This window comes from Tigriopus californicus, chromosome 9, assembly GCF_007210705.1.
Source record: "Tigriopus californicus strain San Diego chromosome 9, Tcal_SD_v2.1, whole genome shotgun sequence".
NCBI lineage: Eukaryota > Metazoa > Arthropoda > Copepoda > Harpacticoida > Harpacticidae > Tigriopus > Tigriopus californicus.
Genome location: NC_081448.1, coordinates 9,336,963 through 9,355,131, shown reverse-complemented (window position 1 = coordinate 9,355,131; position 18,169 = coordinate 9,336,963). Strand labels below are relative to the sequence as shown.

Genomic DNA, 18,169 nt, shown 5'->3' with positions numbered 1-18,169 from the left:
TGTAGAGCTCCTCGTGAGTGAACAGTCAAATGGGAGAAAAGGCAAGATTTTAGTGGAGGCGAAGACGTATTTTTGTTCGAGTACCAAGGTACTTGGTAACTTTTTTTCCTTCTATTTTCTATGAGCATTGCGCTTTAGTGTTCAGTCACAGAAAGCGGCGAGGATTGAAGTTGGTTTTTTCCTTCAATGAAACAAAGGAAAAAAGCCTCGACATGGATGTTGAAGGTACGCTACAGTAAAAGGAGGAGCTAGAAGAACATCTCTTCCAACGTAATGGTTTTTTCCTTCAATGAAACAAAGGAAAAAAGCCTCGACATGGATGTTGAAGGTACGCTACAGTAAAAGGAGGAGCTAGAAGAACATCTCTTCTAACGTAATGGCTGCCTCTATCTCTCACTTACTTAGTTACTCACTCACTCTCTGCGTGGAGGCAAAAATAATGTCTTTACGACTTGAGGAGCCAAAGATAGTTCTAGATATATGCAGTAAACGACTTTAATTCTCGTTGAGCCGCGTTCTGAGGCCTTCAGACAAGACTTGGTGGCAATTCTATTTTTAAAATTGAGACTGGTGTCTAACGCAGGAGGTGCCTGAATGTCTCTGTTTTCCCCTTGGCACAAAAAAGAATTGCTGGGGAAATGTAAGCTCAGTCCGGAAAGGTTGCTGTACGTAATGCTCCAAGCTTCTTACGCGTGTTGTATTATTTATGGGAAAAGGCGGAGGAAAGGCAACATCGCTTCTCTTTGATTGCAAATATTCGAGACAGTATGGCATTACCAGGGAGGTCCTCTGCCTCTTCTTCCTCCTCCTCCTCTTCGTTTATGTAGAATAATGCCGGCCAATCTTGAGTTCAATTATGGATTCAGCCAACAGAGCCATCACAGCCATCACAGCCTGGTTGATGGGCTGGCACATGGAGTCCTTTCTTTATTATGTTTACATCAAATTGATGATCCTGAACTTGTTCCATCTCATGAACGAGGGCATACATGGCTGGCTTGGAGTGTTCCAGACCAGATATATCTCTCCACTTTGGGTTTTCAAAGCCCAAAGAAAGTGCAAACCCCCTGGTGAGCTTTGTATGAGACCAATTTACTAGTAAATGGGCTCACGGCAGAATTCCGCGAGAGCTAGAAGAAGAACAGAGCGTTTTCAAGATGAGGCATTAAATTATGCAGTAAGCCACTTACACCAACCACCACGTCCCAACACCGAGTGCCAAAGGTATATCTTGAATACTACCGCTACTAGTATTCATGTACATGGTGGATGGAGAGAGTCAGAAGCGAGAAGGAGTCGGAGTTGTAGACTTTATCCGTTTGCCCTAATTTGCCACCATTTTCACGCAAATGAGGAGAAATGAACATTCCGACAAAGAAGGACGATCCCTCTGTGTCTCTCGTTTCCTCTCTCTTTCGCTTCTCAGACTTGTATCAAGGTTGGTAGAGTCTTGGTGGAATGGTCCAATCTCAGATTGGAAGCTCATGGGCGATGGGAGAAGGACTTGCTGTCGCTGTGTTTTCATGCCAAGGTTAGTTCCCAATATGAGACTGATCCCCCGGTGATTTATGGTCCCTTAACTTTCCTGTAAAGGTGCCAAATATTAGCCGAACATCATCCATCGTCTCTCGGGAACAAAAACCAACATTTTGTACCATCTCTCCACCTCCTTTTGTCAGGCTGAGAGTCAGTGTTGTATGTTTTTCAACGGCCTGAAGTGCTATCTTCTGTTGGTTTCGTCTACGTACAGTGAGTGAGCTATCTACTGCACAAAGTCATTATGGCATCAGAGGTACTTGGAAGTTTTGGTAAGGTGTCACTAAGGTTTTTGAGCTTCTTCGGGCTGATTCTCGGTCCGAAAATCTACCAACCACTGACGTGAACATGTATGGTACTTTTGCTTAAGAAAATGACGGCTCTCGTCAAAGAAGATGATTTTGGGTAGCCCCACTGAGCTAAAATTGAAAACCATGCTCGGTAAGATATGAGTGTTTCTACGTCTAAAAGATCGTTTGCATGGGCCCGAGAAGGGCTCAAATCCATTTGAAATTAATGATCATTTTCGTCTTTCTTTACACTCACGCGCGGAGAAATACAGGAATTTAGGGTGGCTGAGAAGGACTTGGTTCTCACACGTCCTATAAAAACCCTGACCATTTATTGCTTGAAGGCCGAGAGCATTAACTCAATATGACTTCGAAGAACCCTCTCCCACTTTACCTATGAGCTAATACGACTTGACTGGAATGCTAGGGACTTCAACAACTACTACAACAGAGTCAGAGGAGTGGCTGCGGCGAGGATTGCCGCAGGTTACATCGCACTCTATTAGTAGTAAAGAAGGGCTCCTAGAGAACCCTAGGCTTTTTTTCCGCACATTCTCAACATAACAAATGAAGTGGCCTTTTTGTGTTGTTGCTCACTGGATGCATCATCATGAGAAGGCAGGCCAGACGAAGTAAAAGAGTGTTAATACGACGAAGCAATCAAATGAGAGGGATCTCAGAGGTCCATGGCCCAAGGGCGTTTCTCCAACATCCGAGCCAACAGAAATAATACCAACAACAATCGACAACAACAATGATTCGATTGAGCTTAAATATCAAAACATACATAGAGTATTGAAAAAGACTCCAAGATTGGCTACGAATGGAACAAAAACTGACCAAATACAAGAGATATTATTATGATGCAGTATCTTTCTCTGCAAGTTCATATGAAAAGTTCCATCTTCATTTGTAGAGTTCACAAGGCTGTATGTGCAAGGTCGTTCCAATGAGAACGGTGTCGCTTTGAGGCTATTATAAACGAAATTGTGTCCGAAAGTTGAACCCCTGGATGCCGAAAGTTGTGTGAGTTAGTTAGCGGAAGTTTCAATGCAAGCCACAATTATTTCGAGTCCCGCTCCACACAACCAAGACCACTAGGACTTCAGAATAGGTTGAAATAGCCTTTGTGGAACGCAATTATTGGAGCACCAATGTCAGCGACCTTTTTCATAGGAAGTTGAAGCCCTTTTACTTCTTCGAATGAAATCCTCCAAATCCACCAGCTCAAATGCATACATACGTACACATAGAAAGAGCTCCAAATCTCAAGAGCGGAATCAGAAAACCTTTGGCTCCGGTCGTGAATCACACGAAGTGCCCTTGGAAACAATCGAGAGCCCATTCACCAAAGTAAACTTGAACTCAATGTGATCAAATTAGAACTTGTGCAAAGAAGACCAAAAAAGCCAGCCCTTTTTGTGTTTGAATGCCCATCGTCTACAACGGAGAGTGGTTGGTTGCATGATGACTCCAGGGATTTCAATGATGAGCTGATAAGGATCTTCTTGAATTCAGGGTGACGAGCTTTGATCTTGATCAGGGGCTTGCGTGGTATTGCTTGTCGCGCTTGAATATCCAGGTTTGCCAAATTTCAGGTCCATTTGAAGTGAGTTGGCGATTTTTGGGCACCAAGCCGGCAGCCAGCCAGTTTTAATTCGACTCTTTTAATCACTTCCAAGATTGAATGCAAGAAGAGAAGGCTATTTGGATTGCCAATTGATGCTATCAACTCGAAAAAGTTCCACATCGGTTGGAAGTTCTCACGAAATTTGCCCCCACTTAGAGGAATTCTGGCGATGACAAGCTCGTGCCATAAAAGCCAAGAATGTTTACCCTCTGATTGGACACTTTTGGCAGGTTCCGCCTCCAATCGTGGGCAGTGTCCTCTTAATTAGAGCATCAAGTTATTGAATCGCATTCGAGCAAGGTCATCCAGACCATGTTTTCAATTTGGTCACGATCACCCGACTCTTTGCCCGAAATGAGACGAGCAGAGTCCAAAAACCAATTGGTTGAGAAGTCTGGTTTTTGGCGCGTCGATGGTTGTTTATGACCCTGCTCATTAGGTCAACGATGTCAGTGATGACGCTGGCGACACCGAGCACTCTTCCCAGCTCGAGGTCTCCACTCCATTCCACCATCATGGCAGGCCAATATTATTTTCCTCCAACCTGAACTCCTTGGATGGGATGGATAGATGGATGGATGGATGGCTAAAAGGATCCATCCAAGAAGTTTCCCAGAGTTGTGCAACTTAATGTGGTGGTCAACGAGTTTTCAACATTCCTGGCTTTTTAGTCACTACAAAGAGCGCGTGATTTTGTCAAAGTGAGTAAGAGAGGTTTATTGGGGGTAGGGGGTTGACAAGACTCGTTGTAATAACGAACCCCCAATGCTAACCATATAGAATGCCACCATTTTTGTGTCTAAATTTGTCAGATGTATGTTCGATTTGCGAAGGATTTGCACTCGGTTCACTCTCTCCAACTCGTTTGGAGGAAAATGGCGCATCTTTCACTGCGAAGTGCGCGCGAGAGAGCCTTCTCAAAGAGCACTTTTAATCCGACAATGCAGAAGCAAAATCTCGCAAATGGAATGTCTTATTTGTTCAAGCGTGGCCGTCAATTCGACCATGTTCTCCAATCTCGTTGTGGAAAGAGAGAAGAGATCAGATGGAGATTTCCCCAGAGACATTTTTACTCTAGAACCTATTTTTCCAATCCGTGCGCCAGACTATTGTGTGAAATTGCGATGGAAAGATGAGGCGACCAAATAATAATTTGTTGTTCTTCCCATCTAGACAAGGGAAATAGTCGAGAAGAGAACTTCACTACTAAGCCATCTTGCAAGCTTAGAAGAGGAGAACTATGAAGCATCCTCATTAGGCTTTGCGTACGCATTTGACATCCTTCCCAGGTAAGCTGATATTATCATGGTTAGAAAGGGAACTTGTGTAGGTATCTTGAAGAAATTTGAGCCTGAAAAGGGCTGCAATTCCTGGCAGGGAATATCGAAAAGGGGAAGAAAAACTTGGTGACATGAACATTTGAAATTTGATATAAGAGATGATGAGAAAAAGTCAAGGCGCTTCTGGAAGAGGGAGGATGCATTTTTGAAAAAAAATCTCCAACTTTTTCATCTTTCCTTAACTCTATCAGAGAGGCACTTTGGAAGACAATGGAAGAAAATTAATCCCAAGGACAAACCTCTCGATCCATTTGCCAACTTTCAACTTGAAAGCCTTCCAAAAATGGACGTTATGAGAAGAAGTAAAGACTCTTTCATCTCCGTCAATTGAGAGCAAACTTCAACGACCACACAACCAGTCAACCACCCATGACCATAGAGAGAGAGAGAGAATGAGATGAAAGAAGGAAGAAAGAAATAGAGAAAGAAAGAACGAGATCCAATGTCATTTAAATTGATTGAACTGATTAGATGGAAAGCTTATTTGGTCTCATTAAACGGGCCAATATCGATCTTTTTCCATTGGAGCTTAAAAACTTTGCTTCAAAGTCATGGCGTCTTCATAGTTCCGAGATCTTCTTCCCTGGGAGATCTTCCACTCCGTTTTCTTGGAAGACTCTTCATCTTCAGGAATCTTGGAACACGCTTAAGACTGATATCAAGCCTCAGGCCACCACTCTCAGTCTCCCACCACATTTTCCCCCTTAACTTCTGTTCCTTTCGGTCCCAAGCCCATCTACTAAAAGTCTACACCAGCCATGGATCTCGTAGGTACGAAGCCCAGAGATAAAGAACGCCATTAAATTCAGTGATGGCATCGGATTTTTCTCCCCACCTGCTTCCTTCCTTCGTTCCCCAAAGTCAGTCCAGCGACAAGTACCCGAAAACGAGACCCCAAAGTGGGGTGGATGGAAGGCGGCCAGTCCGCCTACTTTGCCCACTTGATGGACCACTGTTTACTCTAAAGGCCGTTTTTTATCGACACGACTTCCTGAGCCCACTTGTCTTCCCTCGTTTGCAGGCCAAACCTTGGTCTGTCTTCCCCACTTGGTATCGAGGGCTTACTTTTTCCACCTAAATGGAATGGAGTCTGACCCGGAGGTACTGAATTACTTTGCAAGGAAGTAGGACTCTTGTGGTTCATTGGCTCCGGTGGCATGAAAGTGCACCTGATCGGGGCTATAGCATAGAAAAAGTGCCAAATTTATTGACTTCCAAGGGCCAAGGTTGCGACAAAATCCCGGATTAAGAGGAGGAACACATTGAGCGTGAGAGATTGAGAGTTTGGGGTCTGACTAGATTTTTGTTGGCTGGAATCGTTGTCAATCGCATTCGAGCATGATATTGGGTATTGACAATGTGGTTTCGTGTGTCTTAAGCGTTGCTGGGATCTTTGATCCAATAACATATTCCCGGTTAAGATCACCATGGAAGTCATCTTCCCCGGATGGCCAGGGATCTCCGTCAAAACTCCACGGAGGGCTGAAGACGCACAAAAAGTCAGATGAACTTATCGATTTTTCTGGATAATGGACCACATTCCTCCTCGTCGGATTTGGTCCCTATTTTCCAATAAAAACCAGTCGCTTTTTCCATCTTCACCATTGAAGAAGGTCTCAAAGGCCAGTTTCTCTAACAAAGAGGTCCACTCGTCGCAAGAGAACTGGAGCCTTTTTCGGTCAGAATTCTGCTCATGAAATTTCCACGCCCCGAGAGCAAACTCGTCTGATATACTTTCTCCGACTCGGATCCAACATTTGGTGGTTCCTTTTAACTTAGAACCACCCTCATTATTCTCACCAATATATTACTTTTATAACATTTCAAAGGATGCCGTGTAAAGAGCTTGGTGGCAGGAAGGTTGCTGAGGAATAACGTTCGAGAGCACAATTTGTACCATGAAATAGAGACCAAACTCCAACTAGATTCTTTTGATTCTCAGAGAGTGCCAGTCCATTAAGTAAACAAGCTTAAGGTTCAGTTGTTTCCAGACTTCAAAGAAGGTTGCTCTTTGCCTTGTGGTTACCTATCCTTGTTCGTTGCCAGCTGTGCTTGATTCAAGGAGAGACACAAAGAAACTTGTGCTAATACCACTATCTGCAGGATACACCAAAGAGGTTGGAGTCTTGGGTTTCTTTATCATTGCATCTAATTCTTTGACATCTTTTTTGTGGATCTTAATGTCTTATCAAGGTCCCATACACCTTTGTCTTTCCCCTATCAAAGATCAAAGGGTGAATAAAATCAATGGAAAACGAACGACAGTTCCTCCAGAGCAACTCTCATTTGTTGTCTGTCCCTTACATCCAAATGGCATTTTGGTTATATATTCCGATGAAAGACAACTGTGATCACTCTTTTGTGCACCATGATTATCTTGAGAAAGAGATTTCCAGAAAGATTGGACAACGGTCGTTCTTCGTACGCTTTATAACAGGCTGTCCCTTCCGTTTGTGCCAGAAACTTTGCCAATCAAATCGAATTAGGCTTTGATGTGTAGTTGATAGTGTCTGAGAGAATGGGAAGTTTCAGACCAGCTGTATTTAATGCTTTCCATTAAGATGTGAACCAACTCAATTACCCTCTTTCACAATGAGCTCGAGTGTGTGCTTTGCGGGAGATTTACATACGTACACACATACTACGGAACTACAAAGTGCATGCAGTATCCCCGCACAATGTACTTGTACAAATGGAAAAGTGCCTGCATCCGAGGTATTGGCTGGCTTTGTTTCTGTTCTTGATAGGAAAGAAAGAGAGTCAGAAGGAGACACCCAAATAGTGGACTGGTGCAGAGAACAAAACCATTATCTAGTCCATTATCATATACTTCGTAATACGGATAAGTTTGGCTTGACTTTAGTGCAAGGCAAGCTCTTTCTTGTTTCGTCGTATCATAAAGGCATGTCCCTGTTCTGAAGTACCACCACATAACAGTGGGTGAACTATTAAAGGCCATAGAGTAGCTAGACACTGAAACAATTATATTTGCTCATGACCATGATGAAAGCTCTTCGAGGAAAAGCTTTGTGAGATAGATCTTTCTCCCTCAAACGGGGTCCATTCAATTAATGATTCTCGGAAAAGCGGCCTTGTCGCTTCTCTAAACTCTATCGTATCAAGGATGAAGAAGACTGACCTGCTTTGAAGAACAAGATTCACCAGGTTTCTTTCAAAGATCTAGAGGGGGAAGATTGAATAACACGGCCCTTTTCGAAGTTTAGAAATGGGATATTTGATCCTACGGTCACCTTTTTCCCACTCGATAGACCTTCTTTCCATTGGTCGAAAACTTTCTTCTAAAAAGCTCGCCTCAGACGCGGTTTATAGATATTCCTTTTAAACAGTTCTGTTCCGTTGACAAATTTTTTAGCAGCATTCGTTCCAACTCTCTCAGGGTTGGCTGATTTTCTCCATCAATCCGCGTGAAAACGAAGGCCAGTCTCTGTCGTTTTACACGAAAATGATCGCGCCCACATCAAAGAACACGGGCAGAATATCAACCATANTCCTTTTAAACAGTTCTGTTCCATTGACAAATTTTTTAGCAGCATTCGTTCCAACTCTCTCAGGGTTGGCTGATTTTCTCCATCAATCCGCGTGAAAACGAAGGCCAGTCTGTGTCGTTTTACACGAGAATGATCGCGCCCACATCAAAGAACACGGGCAGAATATCAACCATAACAACATCTCGTTTTAGTCCGTGTTGTTGTCTTCTTATCGTCCCAACTTTTTCTCACGTTTCCTTTTATCCTGACTTTTTCAGAGGGAAAGATGACAGAAAGCATCCAAGACACACAAAACAACGCCACCACCACCCTGTATGCTTGTCAGGGAGAGACATTGGAGATCCAATGCCCGCATGATCATCTCATCCACATCGTACGGGCCAATTTCGGGCGGTTCTCCATTGCGGTCTGTAATGAGGAGATTAGGAGCAACCTCTCTGTGAATTGTGTGGCTCCACGAAGTTTGAGGATCCTGCAAAAATGGTAATTCTTCTTGAACAAGCTCTGCAATAGCATATAAAGTGGCAGGCTGGTTGGAAACCACGTCGGCAAATTAGAGCTCACTTTACGAGTAAAGTTTCGGGAAAGCCGTAAAATGACGAATAACCACCCTCCCGAACTTTGCTCATTTCAGATGTGATAACAAGTCGGATTGCCAAGTCCATTCTGAAACGGATGTCTTTGGCTTAGATCCTTGTCCAGATTCTCCCAAATACCTGGAAGTTCACTTCTCTTGCGTTTCACCCGACGGTAAGAAAGACATAGTACTGATCAATCAAGGTTGCGTGAGCTCGAAGGTTCTAAAACTTCTCCCCCAAATTGTCTTTTTCCAGAGATGTATCCAACACCCTCGCCCTACGAGGCCCCCTCATGGGCAACGTCAAGCACCACTTCGTCATCGTATGACCTCTACAAACTAGGTTACTTGTCTCCTAAACCAACTGCACCCACGCACAAACCAGTTCGACCTCGAAACCGCGTACCGATAACGGCTTCTCCCAAACCGGAAACCACCACCAAACTGGAGAATCTCACAAAGGAAGAGAAGCTAGTCAGCAACATTACGGCTCGATTCATCAGCTCCTCACTAACGTCCACTAATATCATGGATACCAGTGAGGCGCCTATTGTCTTGACTTCCTCGCCCCAGCCCCAGATCTCGTCGTCACTTCTCACCACCACCTCTATTCCATCCACTTCTTCGACCTTAAGAACAACAGAGTCAACGTTAGACCCTTCTACAGTTATGGACTCTACTACTGCCAAATCAATCAACCCCGATGCTACCACTGGATTCTCCAAATCGATTTCCTATTTACCAAGTTTTTCTCCTAATATCGCTTCTGACGTTTTAATCACTACCCACGTGATATCAGAATCAGACTTGGAAGGTCCTGTTCGCTTCTGTCCTCCGCGTGTTTTGAGAACACTGGAATGGCCGTTGACGAGGATTAATCAAGAAGTTAGCATGGCTTGTCCCATGGGCACTCAAGGCAAGGCTCGATGGAAATGTTCGAATGACTCGGAATGGGAGACAATGTATCCGGATTTGTCGGGATGCAAATCGCTCTGGTTGATCAAGATCCATGAACAATTGAAGAGAAAGGTGTCGTTGGTTCATTTAGCAAAAGAAATGGCCCACTATACAGCCTTTAATGGTCTATTTGGAGGGGATGTTATGGCACTAATTGATGCTATCGGAGTGATGACTGAGAAGATGCTTTACGAACTCCCTGAAATTCCAACCATCCAACAAAAAGAAGCCATCGTCATGGAAATTGTCCAAAGCATAATCAAAACTGCAAGCATCATGGTATCTCCTCAAAATAAGGCGGGATGGATGGATTTGGGTCCCATGAAACAAAGAAGGACAATGACTTTTTTCTCTCGCACTTTGAAGGCTGCTGGTCTTCTATTGCCTCAAGCTGTTAAAGAAAATCAAGAGATCACTGTGTCGAGTCCAAATATCTTGATGTCGGTTAAGAAGATGAATTTTAATCATATGATCCACATGCGATTCCCTAGCCACGCTTCCAAAGCCACGAAAGAGTGGATGAGTTATCAAGACACAATCGATGTTCCATCTTTAGTCATGATGGAGAACATGGATCGTTCCGGAGCAGAGATGATCTTCTTTGCTTTCAAGGACGTCGCCTCGTTGATTGGATTTGACCAGCATGAAGGGATTCAAGGCTTCATCAATTCGCACATTGTGTTTGCCTCCATGAAGGTCAAACACAAACCTCTGTTACCCCAGCCTTTGAAGATGACCTTCGAGCACATTTTCAAGAACAATGTTACCAATCCTCAATGCGTCTTTTGGGATGAGCGACTTCATGAATGGTCACGGCATGGCTGCAAGCTAGTTGACACCAATCAAACCCATTCAGAATGCCTTTGTGGTCATTTGGGAATGCTAGCTCTGATGGAGGAGGCCAAGGAGGTTCCAGAACAAACTGGATCACACGTGGCCATTGTCCTGAGCATTGTTGTCCTCTTATTTGTAATCTTTGTGATTGTTGTTGTATGTGGTCTCGGATTCGACTACTTCCGAAAGGTTCAGGTAAGTTTTCGGTCGCGAAATTCTTCCATACGAAAATCATCTTTTCTCTACTTTGATCTATCAACTGTAATGTTGTTCCTTTTAGAATCGTCGCAAATGGAGAAATACTTGCCACAAAGGAAAATTGCCCTGCTTCCAACAAGACAATGCTGACACGCCATCTAGAAATATTTACGTTACACACCAGCAAGGAAGTTTCACCACACCCAGTATGGAATACTACATGGAGGTAAACATAATGAAATGAAGGGGTACTTTTGGGAAGTTGTTTAATTGCTCATTGTACACATGTCCTCTTCTAGATTGGACCCAATCAAGCCAATCAAGTCCACCCTCGCCCTCAAGCTGGTCCACAGAGTGCATGCTCGTCCATTCGAAGAAAGTCTACTGCCATGGATTATTTTACGGAGATTCGACATCACAACGCGGTTGGCACGCCAGAAAGACCATTGCTAACAGATGCTCAAATACCCCACACGTCACCTGATCGAGCCAGTATATCCCAACACATTTACGTGGAGGTTGGCAGTGGCTTGGAAGAAGGTTCCATGGCTCCGTACCAACGACCAGAGGGCGTGAATCACTTTCAACCAATCCAAATCCCAATTCTCGCCGCAGGGAGTTCAAATAGCTCTCAAAGCAGTGGCTATTACAGCGCTGGAATGATCCATCGGGACTTTCCCGTCCCGCATTCCAGAACCCATTCCCCTTTGGAACGTCCCAGACCACCAAGAGCGTCATCTAGTCATCAGCTGCATGCTTCTAAAACAATGGCGGCCGAGTCGAATGTCATGAATGTTTCCACAATCGCCGCCAGAAGGCGACTCGTTGAATTCCAGGATAGTCAGTTCATTTGAATTCAAGATTTGTAATCGTTCAAGAAATGAGGAAATCTGTGAATGTCTTCGAAAACAATGCTATATAACAGAGAGAACAATAGTCGTGTTTTTGTGATTTGTCGTCAGTTATGTTCATTCAGCAATATACGTACAATACAAGTAATATAAATACAATTTTAATTCAAAGGCTGTACCATGCGTCATCATTGTCATTTTTTTTTTAAATATTAAGCTTTAATTTGTTTTGGACAGAGTTTATGAGATTTTACATATCTGTCTAGCCTTTGCGGAACTTTTTCTTCAGGACCTTCTCCAAGGCTTCTAACTTCTTGACCTCATCCTCTTCCATCTCTGTCCTAGATTCGGCTTCATTCCACAACGCCTGTAAATGCCGGAGCTCGTGCTTGAGATGGTCTTCACGCTTGCTCGATTTCTCCTTCATGGCCACCTTTTGAGTCAAAGCGTTTCCGGTTTTCCGCAATTTCTCTTCCAAAATATCCACGTTGTCTTCGGCCTTACTAGCCCTCGCCAGAGCCCTCTCCAAGACTTGTTCAATCTTTTCAATTTTGTAGGTGGCTTCATCAAATTTGCGACTGGCTTCGTCTGTCAAATAACGGGCGGCTCGGATATCCGCTTGCAATTTATCGATGGTCTCCTCGTATGATAGAACACGATGTTCCACCTCTTTTCGACCTCTTTCCAAGGCCTCAGATCTAAAGAATAGCAACCCCATTTGATCAGACATTAGAGGTTGCGATCGATTTTTGCAAATCAAGGTTACCAAGCTTTTTAGAATAGATTTTGAATGAGCACTCTGTCATATCAAAGTTAATGGGTGACGTTCCACGAAGGACGATTTGAAAAAGTAGCACAGACGAATTTCTCAAAAAGATACAATACAAAAATTTGAAAGTAAACTTAAAGTAAAGCTTACGTAATACTCCTAATTTCTGTTTGCTTTTACTGAACCAGGCAGGAGAATAGATTTTGAATGAGCACTCTGTCACATCAAAGTTAATGGGTGACGTTCCACGAAGGACGATTTGAAAAAGTAGCACAGACGAATTTCTCAAAAAGATGCAATACAAAAATTTGAAAGTAAACTTAAAGTAAAGCTTACGTAATACTCCTAATTCCTGTTTGCTTTTGCTGAACCAGGCAGGAAAAAAGGGCTTATTTTATTACCCTGTGCAAAGCTCGAAAAGGGTAGAAAAGGGTATATTACCATACGTGGTTGAATCACCATAAATAACAATTTGGAGTTGACTGCCTCTAGCTCAAGAAAGTCTCTTTAAAAAGAAGGGCGGTCAAAATAAAATAATTGATTTCCTTTTAGTAGAATTGTTCTGATGCAATCAATTTACTGCCGATAAGTACTGCAAAGTTTAATCACAGATCAGTTACAGGATATATAGGACGCCCCCTACAGTCAGGTGCAAACGTATTCATAACATCATGAAAAAAACAAGCTTTTCTTGATAGCATGTAGGTCAGTTTTTGCAGTTGCACGGACGCACTCAAAATAAGTCTTTTACCCGGACAAAAAATTAGCAATGTTTCGTTGTTGTTTTTTATCTACCGTATACTCACACAATAAATCGAAAACACCATATTCAGAAGAATTGGTAACGCGTGAATTATTTGCCTTTCATATTAGTATTGAAGCACATTATTCTTTAAAATACTCTTAAGAATGCACCAAAAGCTTCGCCAGAGTTCTCTTTTTTGGTTTGTTTTTTCACGGACTTTTCTAACCGCTACAGGGAATGCAATCCCCAGTACTATTAAAATCAAAGGTTATAATTCGTCTATTTATTACCTTCAATCTTTATATGATATTTGGTTTACCAACGAATTTGAGTTGGCAGACCGAGCTAGTCCTTGATGGACTAGTCTACCATGAGTTCGGACCTCAATGTGGAGGGAGATCAAATTCATTTGGTCATGAAGAATGGAATAAGATTTCTGTTGACACCTTTAAGAATTTGGTAATAATTAATGAGGAACGATTATTGAGTGTTATTAATGACCGAACATTGTCGTTTTCATGTTTATCTGGTTAAAAGACTGTGATTTCTTCGTTTCTTATTTCAAGTCCGTTGGCGTAACTGATAAAACTGATCTACAGTTTTTTCGAGAAAAAAACTGGGTGTTTCTTCATGCCGTTATGAATACTTCTGCTCCTGACTGTATTTTGAGAAGGGCGCGAATTTTTAGTCTGGATGGACGGATATAACAGGGGCGTCGTCTACAAGCTTTTTGATCTCATTGGCGTTCTTCACCCAAAACAAAATCACTCTGATCTTGGCACGGGTGTCGTCAACATACTTGGGCGAAATGGAAACAGTTTTATCAAAGTTAAAGTTAGCATAATTGATTTTTTAAGACGCGCTCAATCAAAATAGGCCGTGACGTATTTCAAAAGGAGCAATCGAAGCTGTTAAGCTTATTCCTAAATCAAAGTGATTTTCTTTTATTTTTGAAAGCACCTCGTACTTCAAAAATGTTTCCAAGTCGAGAAACAAGAACTATCAGTCCAATTTAATTTTCTCTAATTTAATCTAATTACCTGGATGAAACATTGGTGAGATTGGTTGAAGTGGCATCGAATTTCTCCTTGTTGCCCCTTAAGAGTTGCTCCTTGATTTCAATATCAGCCGTAATAGTTCTCTTATCTTCTTTGGCTTGAACGAGGCCTCTCTCCTTTTCGTGAATGGAACGATGAGCTTTATCAAGTTGTTCCACCATCTTGTCCAGGTCATTCTCTTTGTTGGCAATCTTCTTCATCAGATCCCTTTGCCTGTTTTCCAAGTCCTTGGCCATGCCCGTGGTTTTGGACGACTTCTCTTCGGCATTTGAAGCACTAAAAAGAGCTTGACTGAGCTCATTGTGCAACAAATATATTTTTGATCGAATGGTATCCATTTTCACCACCAACGACGTCAACGAGCACAACAACAGCTACACAATGGAACCTACGATGGATCCTCTCTCTGTTACGCTTCTCGAGTTTTGGGCGTCTACCTATGGCCAAACTTTCTCCCCCTTAGGGCAGCTGATGATCTTGAACATAATTTACTCGGCTTTCGAAGAACGTGGAGATGAAAGGAAAATCTTCATGTTCACGTTCACGTTCATGCCTCTGGCTTGCATGGGCTTTTGGGACGCGTCTTGTCTGGATCTTGAAGATCTCGAGCACGCTCATTTTGGACATGAACTCAGGGTGGAACAGGCGCAACTCGGTGGATATATCTTCGGGCAAATTGCCAAACGAAATCAAAGCTGCAAAATGCATGGCGTTACTCTATCATCTGAGTTTCCTCTTCTTTGAGAACAAACCTTCAAGAGCAAGAGAGGGATATGCATTGCAAATTTGAAATAGTTTTCAATGTTTTGAAGGTTGGCCTCATCCGAGTTCAGACGTTTCCGGTTCAGATCATAACGTTGTAAAAAAGGTTACTGTAACAATAAAAGTGACCTGTGCTTCATGTTGACTGAACTACATAGCTTTCTATTAGTATACAGATGTTCTTGTGCTTGGGCACCCAAAAAACAAAAAGGAAATTGGCCCATTGCCCAAAATTGGAAGAGGAATGAGGCCGAAGGAATTACGATCCACGAAATCCACCAGTGTCATAAGATTCGCTCACTCGACCACTCTCTCGATTCCATCAGGGACATTTTGCGAGGACACATGTAGAGTGGACGACGATTTGTGAATCTCAGCGACCTCATTTAAGCTATAATCGAGATTGTTTCACTCCATATGTTCTTATTCTGGGTGGCACGATGATGCAAGAGATCTTGGCCGATTTGGAAAACCTCGACGAGATTCCGGAGGACATCTTGGAAGAGCTTCAACGAGAAATCGCTCGAAATGAAGAAGCCAATCGTTTGGCTAAACAGCGGGAGGTGGAGGCGAAAGCAGCGAGAGACAGGCAAGTTCACCTCTGTACTGATAATTACTTTGGGACCACTCAATTGTGCACAAAACGAACTAGCCGTTTGAGAAGTGGGAAATCCCGAATAGGTACACCCCTGTTCTCTTGGACCAAAATAAAGTCATGGTCAAGGTGAATGTGCGGAAGGAAAGAGAAGATAAGCTTAACGATGTTATTCCAGAGCGGCCCAATCGAAGGCCATGATGAGCACAATGGAAGAACGATATCTAGACATTCAGAATAAAGTGGAAACCACACGACAGACTCTTTCCGAGGCCAAAGGTAAATTGGAACGTCAAAACAAACTGACTGAAGATTTGGAACATCTCAAACAAATGGTCGAACACGCCGCTGATCAAGCACGTCCTTCAGAAACTGCCAATTTAACATCGACTTCTGATATTCTAAACTCGTTGCCTTCAAATGGGTTGCCTTCCAAGAAAGTGGATTATGCGTCCATTGTGAAGCAATTGCAAACGAAATTGGCCGTCCAGGATTGCGAAGAACGAAGTGAACAAGTCGAACGTCAACGAGCTGCTAATGAGATTGCCGCCACAGTTCGTCGGTTAGAAGAAAAATCCGCCAATGTGAAGGCCAAAATTGAGCAGATCGCCCTCTATGAGGAGTCCTTGAAAACTCGACGAGCCCAATTAATGGCAACGAAGCGCGAACGGGAAGCTCTCAAAGCAGTTGAAGAGGCCAAAAAGAAAGAGGAGGAAGCTTTGGTAAGACATTATTATTGATTTGAAAATACTTGATTTTATACCAATAAAATACCTGTATTTTAAGCTCGTCCCTCGAAGTTAGGGGCTTGCATGTTAACAGTTATAAAAATGCGCTGGCCAAAGTGGTTAGGGGATGCTCAGTCTGAGTAACGTCCAAGCCCCAAATTAGATGTACGAGCGTTTAAAAAAAACTCGCCTCAGTGGTAATGAATCTGCCGAAGTTCTTGAAATGTTAAAGGCATGTTGGTATTGATGCAGTGTCCAAGCATGTTTTTTTTGATCCATTGTATTGCAACATAAAGAGTCTAGTGTCTTGGTGAAAAGTGACATCAAACTTGATCCTGAAAATTATTTTCCATTAAATAAAACAAGGGCGTAAACGGAACTCTATTCGGCTGGGTTCTTATGCCTCAGTTTGGAATCCTATCTTATTGAAAGTATTGAGGAGAACTTGAGCGTCTTGAACGGGAAACTTTTTTTCTCGGCTTGACGGAAGAAAATTTACTTTTGCGGCATTGGAAATTTGAATTGATTTTGTGAATATTGAAGTTAATATATGATTTTGGAGCCATCAAAATATTATTTACTAATCCTCTACAATTAGCTCATCTATAGGTTATATCCCAATTTGTATTTAAATGTTAACTATGTAAAAAAATTGTGTCAAACAATCCTAAAATTTGCAGGGTTTCTATCAGTATGTTATGCTAATGAGCATTGTTATTGTATATTTACTTAGCACTGCTTTACTCCCATTCTTACAAAGTTCGTTTGGCTAAGCTAATGGAAATGCATAATATCAAAATCATTTCTTCTCCTAATTTGAACTACATCAACAGTATCAATCTCATTGGGATAACATGCCTCTTGCCATATTGAAATTTGAAACTTGTGAGGCAAAAGGCAAATTTAAAAAGTCAAAATAGATATATTCCAGGTGGAAATTCGAATCAAGACAAAGTTAAGGTAATATAAATTAGGTTGCTATATTGCAAAATCAATGTTGTACCGGTATTTTTGAAAAATCAAATGAAAGAAAACTGATTCGTTAACTTCGGCTTCATTTTTTCGCTGTTATTTGAAACTATCATTGAAAGCGTATAAAAAATGATAGTCTTTGACAATTTTTTTTTTGTGCGGGCTTCCTTACCGCAATTGGGAATGGAATTCCCAACAGTTCAAGACGAAAAACTTATTCATATTAATTAACTTTTATTTTCTTATATTACTTGATCGACCAAAGAATTAGAGTTAATTAATCAGTAATTAATCAAATTGAATATTTGAATTATTTTCCAAATATTTAGGGTGTCTTAGAATGCTTACCGAGTATTAGTTTTAAATGTATTACATTCTTCTGGGGTACGTAGCACTTACCTACTTCATATGATATGAAATATCTAAATGTCTAGATTTTAATCAAATCTAAAACTGAGATCTTTTTCCTTGTCTCAACTAATGATTAGTGAACATTTGCAACCATGAAACAAAAATTCATTATGGAAAAACAGTATTAGAAATTCTCAAGTTTATGAAATTTCCCTGTCAGAACACTGTGCCTAAATTCATGGATGGATATCCAGTCAAAAGCAAGCACAATTGTCATACTTGCGCTTCTTTATTTAAGATAAAGGAAAATGTTAAAAACATAATTTTTTTATTACGATTGGTTAAAAGCTTTACGTTTCCTCAGTTGGCAAATGAGAATCAAATGCCACTTTGGAGCGTGAAAAAAAGGAGCGAGTAACGAATATTTTGTGGATTTTTTGACTGGTTGCAATAACACCATTTTAAAA

The 18,169-nt window shown here is 41.9% G+C and overlaps 3 protein-coding genes across 3 annotated transcripts; 2 read left to right on the top strand and 1 right to left on the bottom strand.

Moving 5' to 3' along the window:
* Positions 1 to 8,762: 8,762 nt before the first annotated feature.
* Positions 8,763 to 11,898, top strand: LOC131887401 (latrophilin Cirl-like). Its single transcript, XM_059235998.1, has 5 exons — positions 8,763 to 8,788; positions 8,940 to 9,055; positions 9,139 to 10,868; positions 10,954 to 11,097; positions 11,171 to 11,898. Exons 3-5 carry the CDS (start codon positions 9,141 to 9,143, stop codon positions 11,723 to 11,725), a joined length of 2,427 nt encoding a protein of 808 aa, XP_059091981.1. The 5' UTR covers positions 8,763 to 8,788; positions 8,940 to 9,055; positions 9,139 to 9,140; the 3' UTR covers positions 11,726 to 11,898.
* Positions 11,868 to 14,849, bottom strand: LOC131887406 (tropomyosin Cha f 1.0101-like). The gene is made up of 2 exons (XM_059236004.1): positions 14,277 to 14,849; positions 11,868 to 12,420 (listed from the first exon to the last, which is right to left on the bottom strand). The coding sequence occupies exons 1-2, from the start codon at positions 14,630 to 14,632 to the stop codon at positions 11,985 to 11,987; spliced, it is 792 nt and encodes a 263-aa protein (XP_059091987.1). The 5' UTR covers positions 14,633 to 14,849; the 3' UTR covers positions 11,868 to 11,984.
* A 470-nt stretch (positions 14,850 to 15,319) lies between these two features.
* On the top strand, positions 15,320 to 16,406 carry LOC131887407 (plectin-like). The gene is made up of 2 exons (XM_059236006.1): positions 15,320 to 15,645; positions 15,830 to 16,406. The coding sequence occupies exons 1-2, from the start codon at positions 15,497 to 15,499 to the stop codon at positions 16,389 to 16,391; spliced, it is 711 nt and encodes a 236-aa protein (XP_059091989.1). The 5' UTR covers positions 15,320 to 15,496; the 3' UTR covers positions 16,392 to 16,406.
* The last annotated feature ends 1,763 nt before the right edge of the window (positions 16,407 to 18,169 follow it).

Coding starts and splice junctions, on each gene's coding strand:
- LOC131887407 (XM_059236006.1), top strand. CDS start 15,497: ATGATGCAAGAGATCTTGGCCGATTTGGAAAACCTCGACGAGATTCCG. Junction 15,646..15,829: donor GCGAAAGCAGCGAGAGACAG/GCAAGTTCACCT, acceptor ATGTTATTCCAG/AGCGGCCCAATCGAAGGCCA.
- LOC131887406 (XM_059236004.1), bottom strand. CDS start 14,632: ATGGATACCATTCGATCAAAAATATATTTGTTGCACAATGAGCTCAGT. Junction 12,421..14,276: donor CTCACCAATGTTTCATCCAG/GTAATTAGATTA, acceptor GCTATTCTTTAG/ATCTGAGGCCTTGGAAAGAG.
- LOC131887401 (XM_059235998.1), top strand. CDS start 9,141: ATGTATCCAACACCCTCGCCCTACGAGGCCCCCTCATGGGCAACGTCA. Junction 10,869..10,953: donor ACTACTTCCGAAAGGTTCAG/GTAAGTTTTCGG, acceptor TGTTCCTTTTAG/AATCGTCGCAAATGGAGAAA. Junction 11,098..11,170: donor GTATGGAATACTACATGGAG/GTAAACATAATG, acceptor GTCCTCTTCTAG/ATTGGACCCAATCAAGCCAA.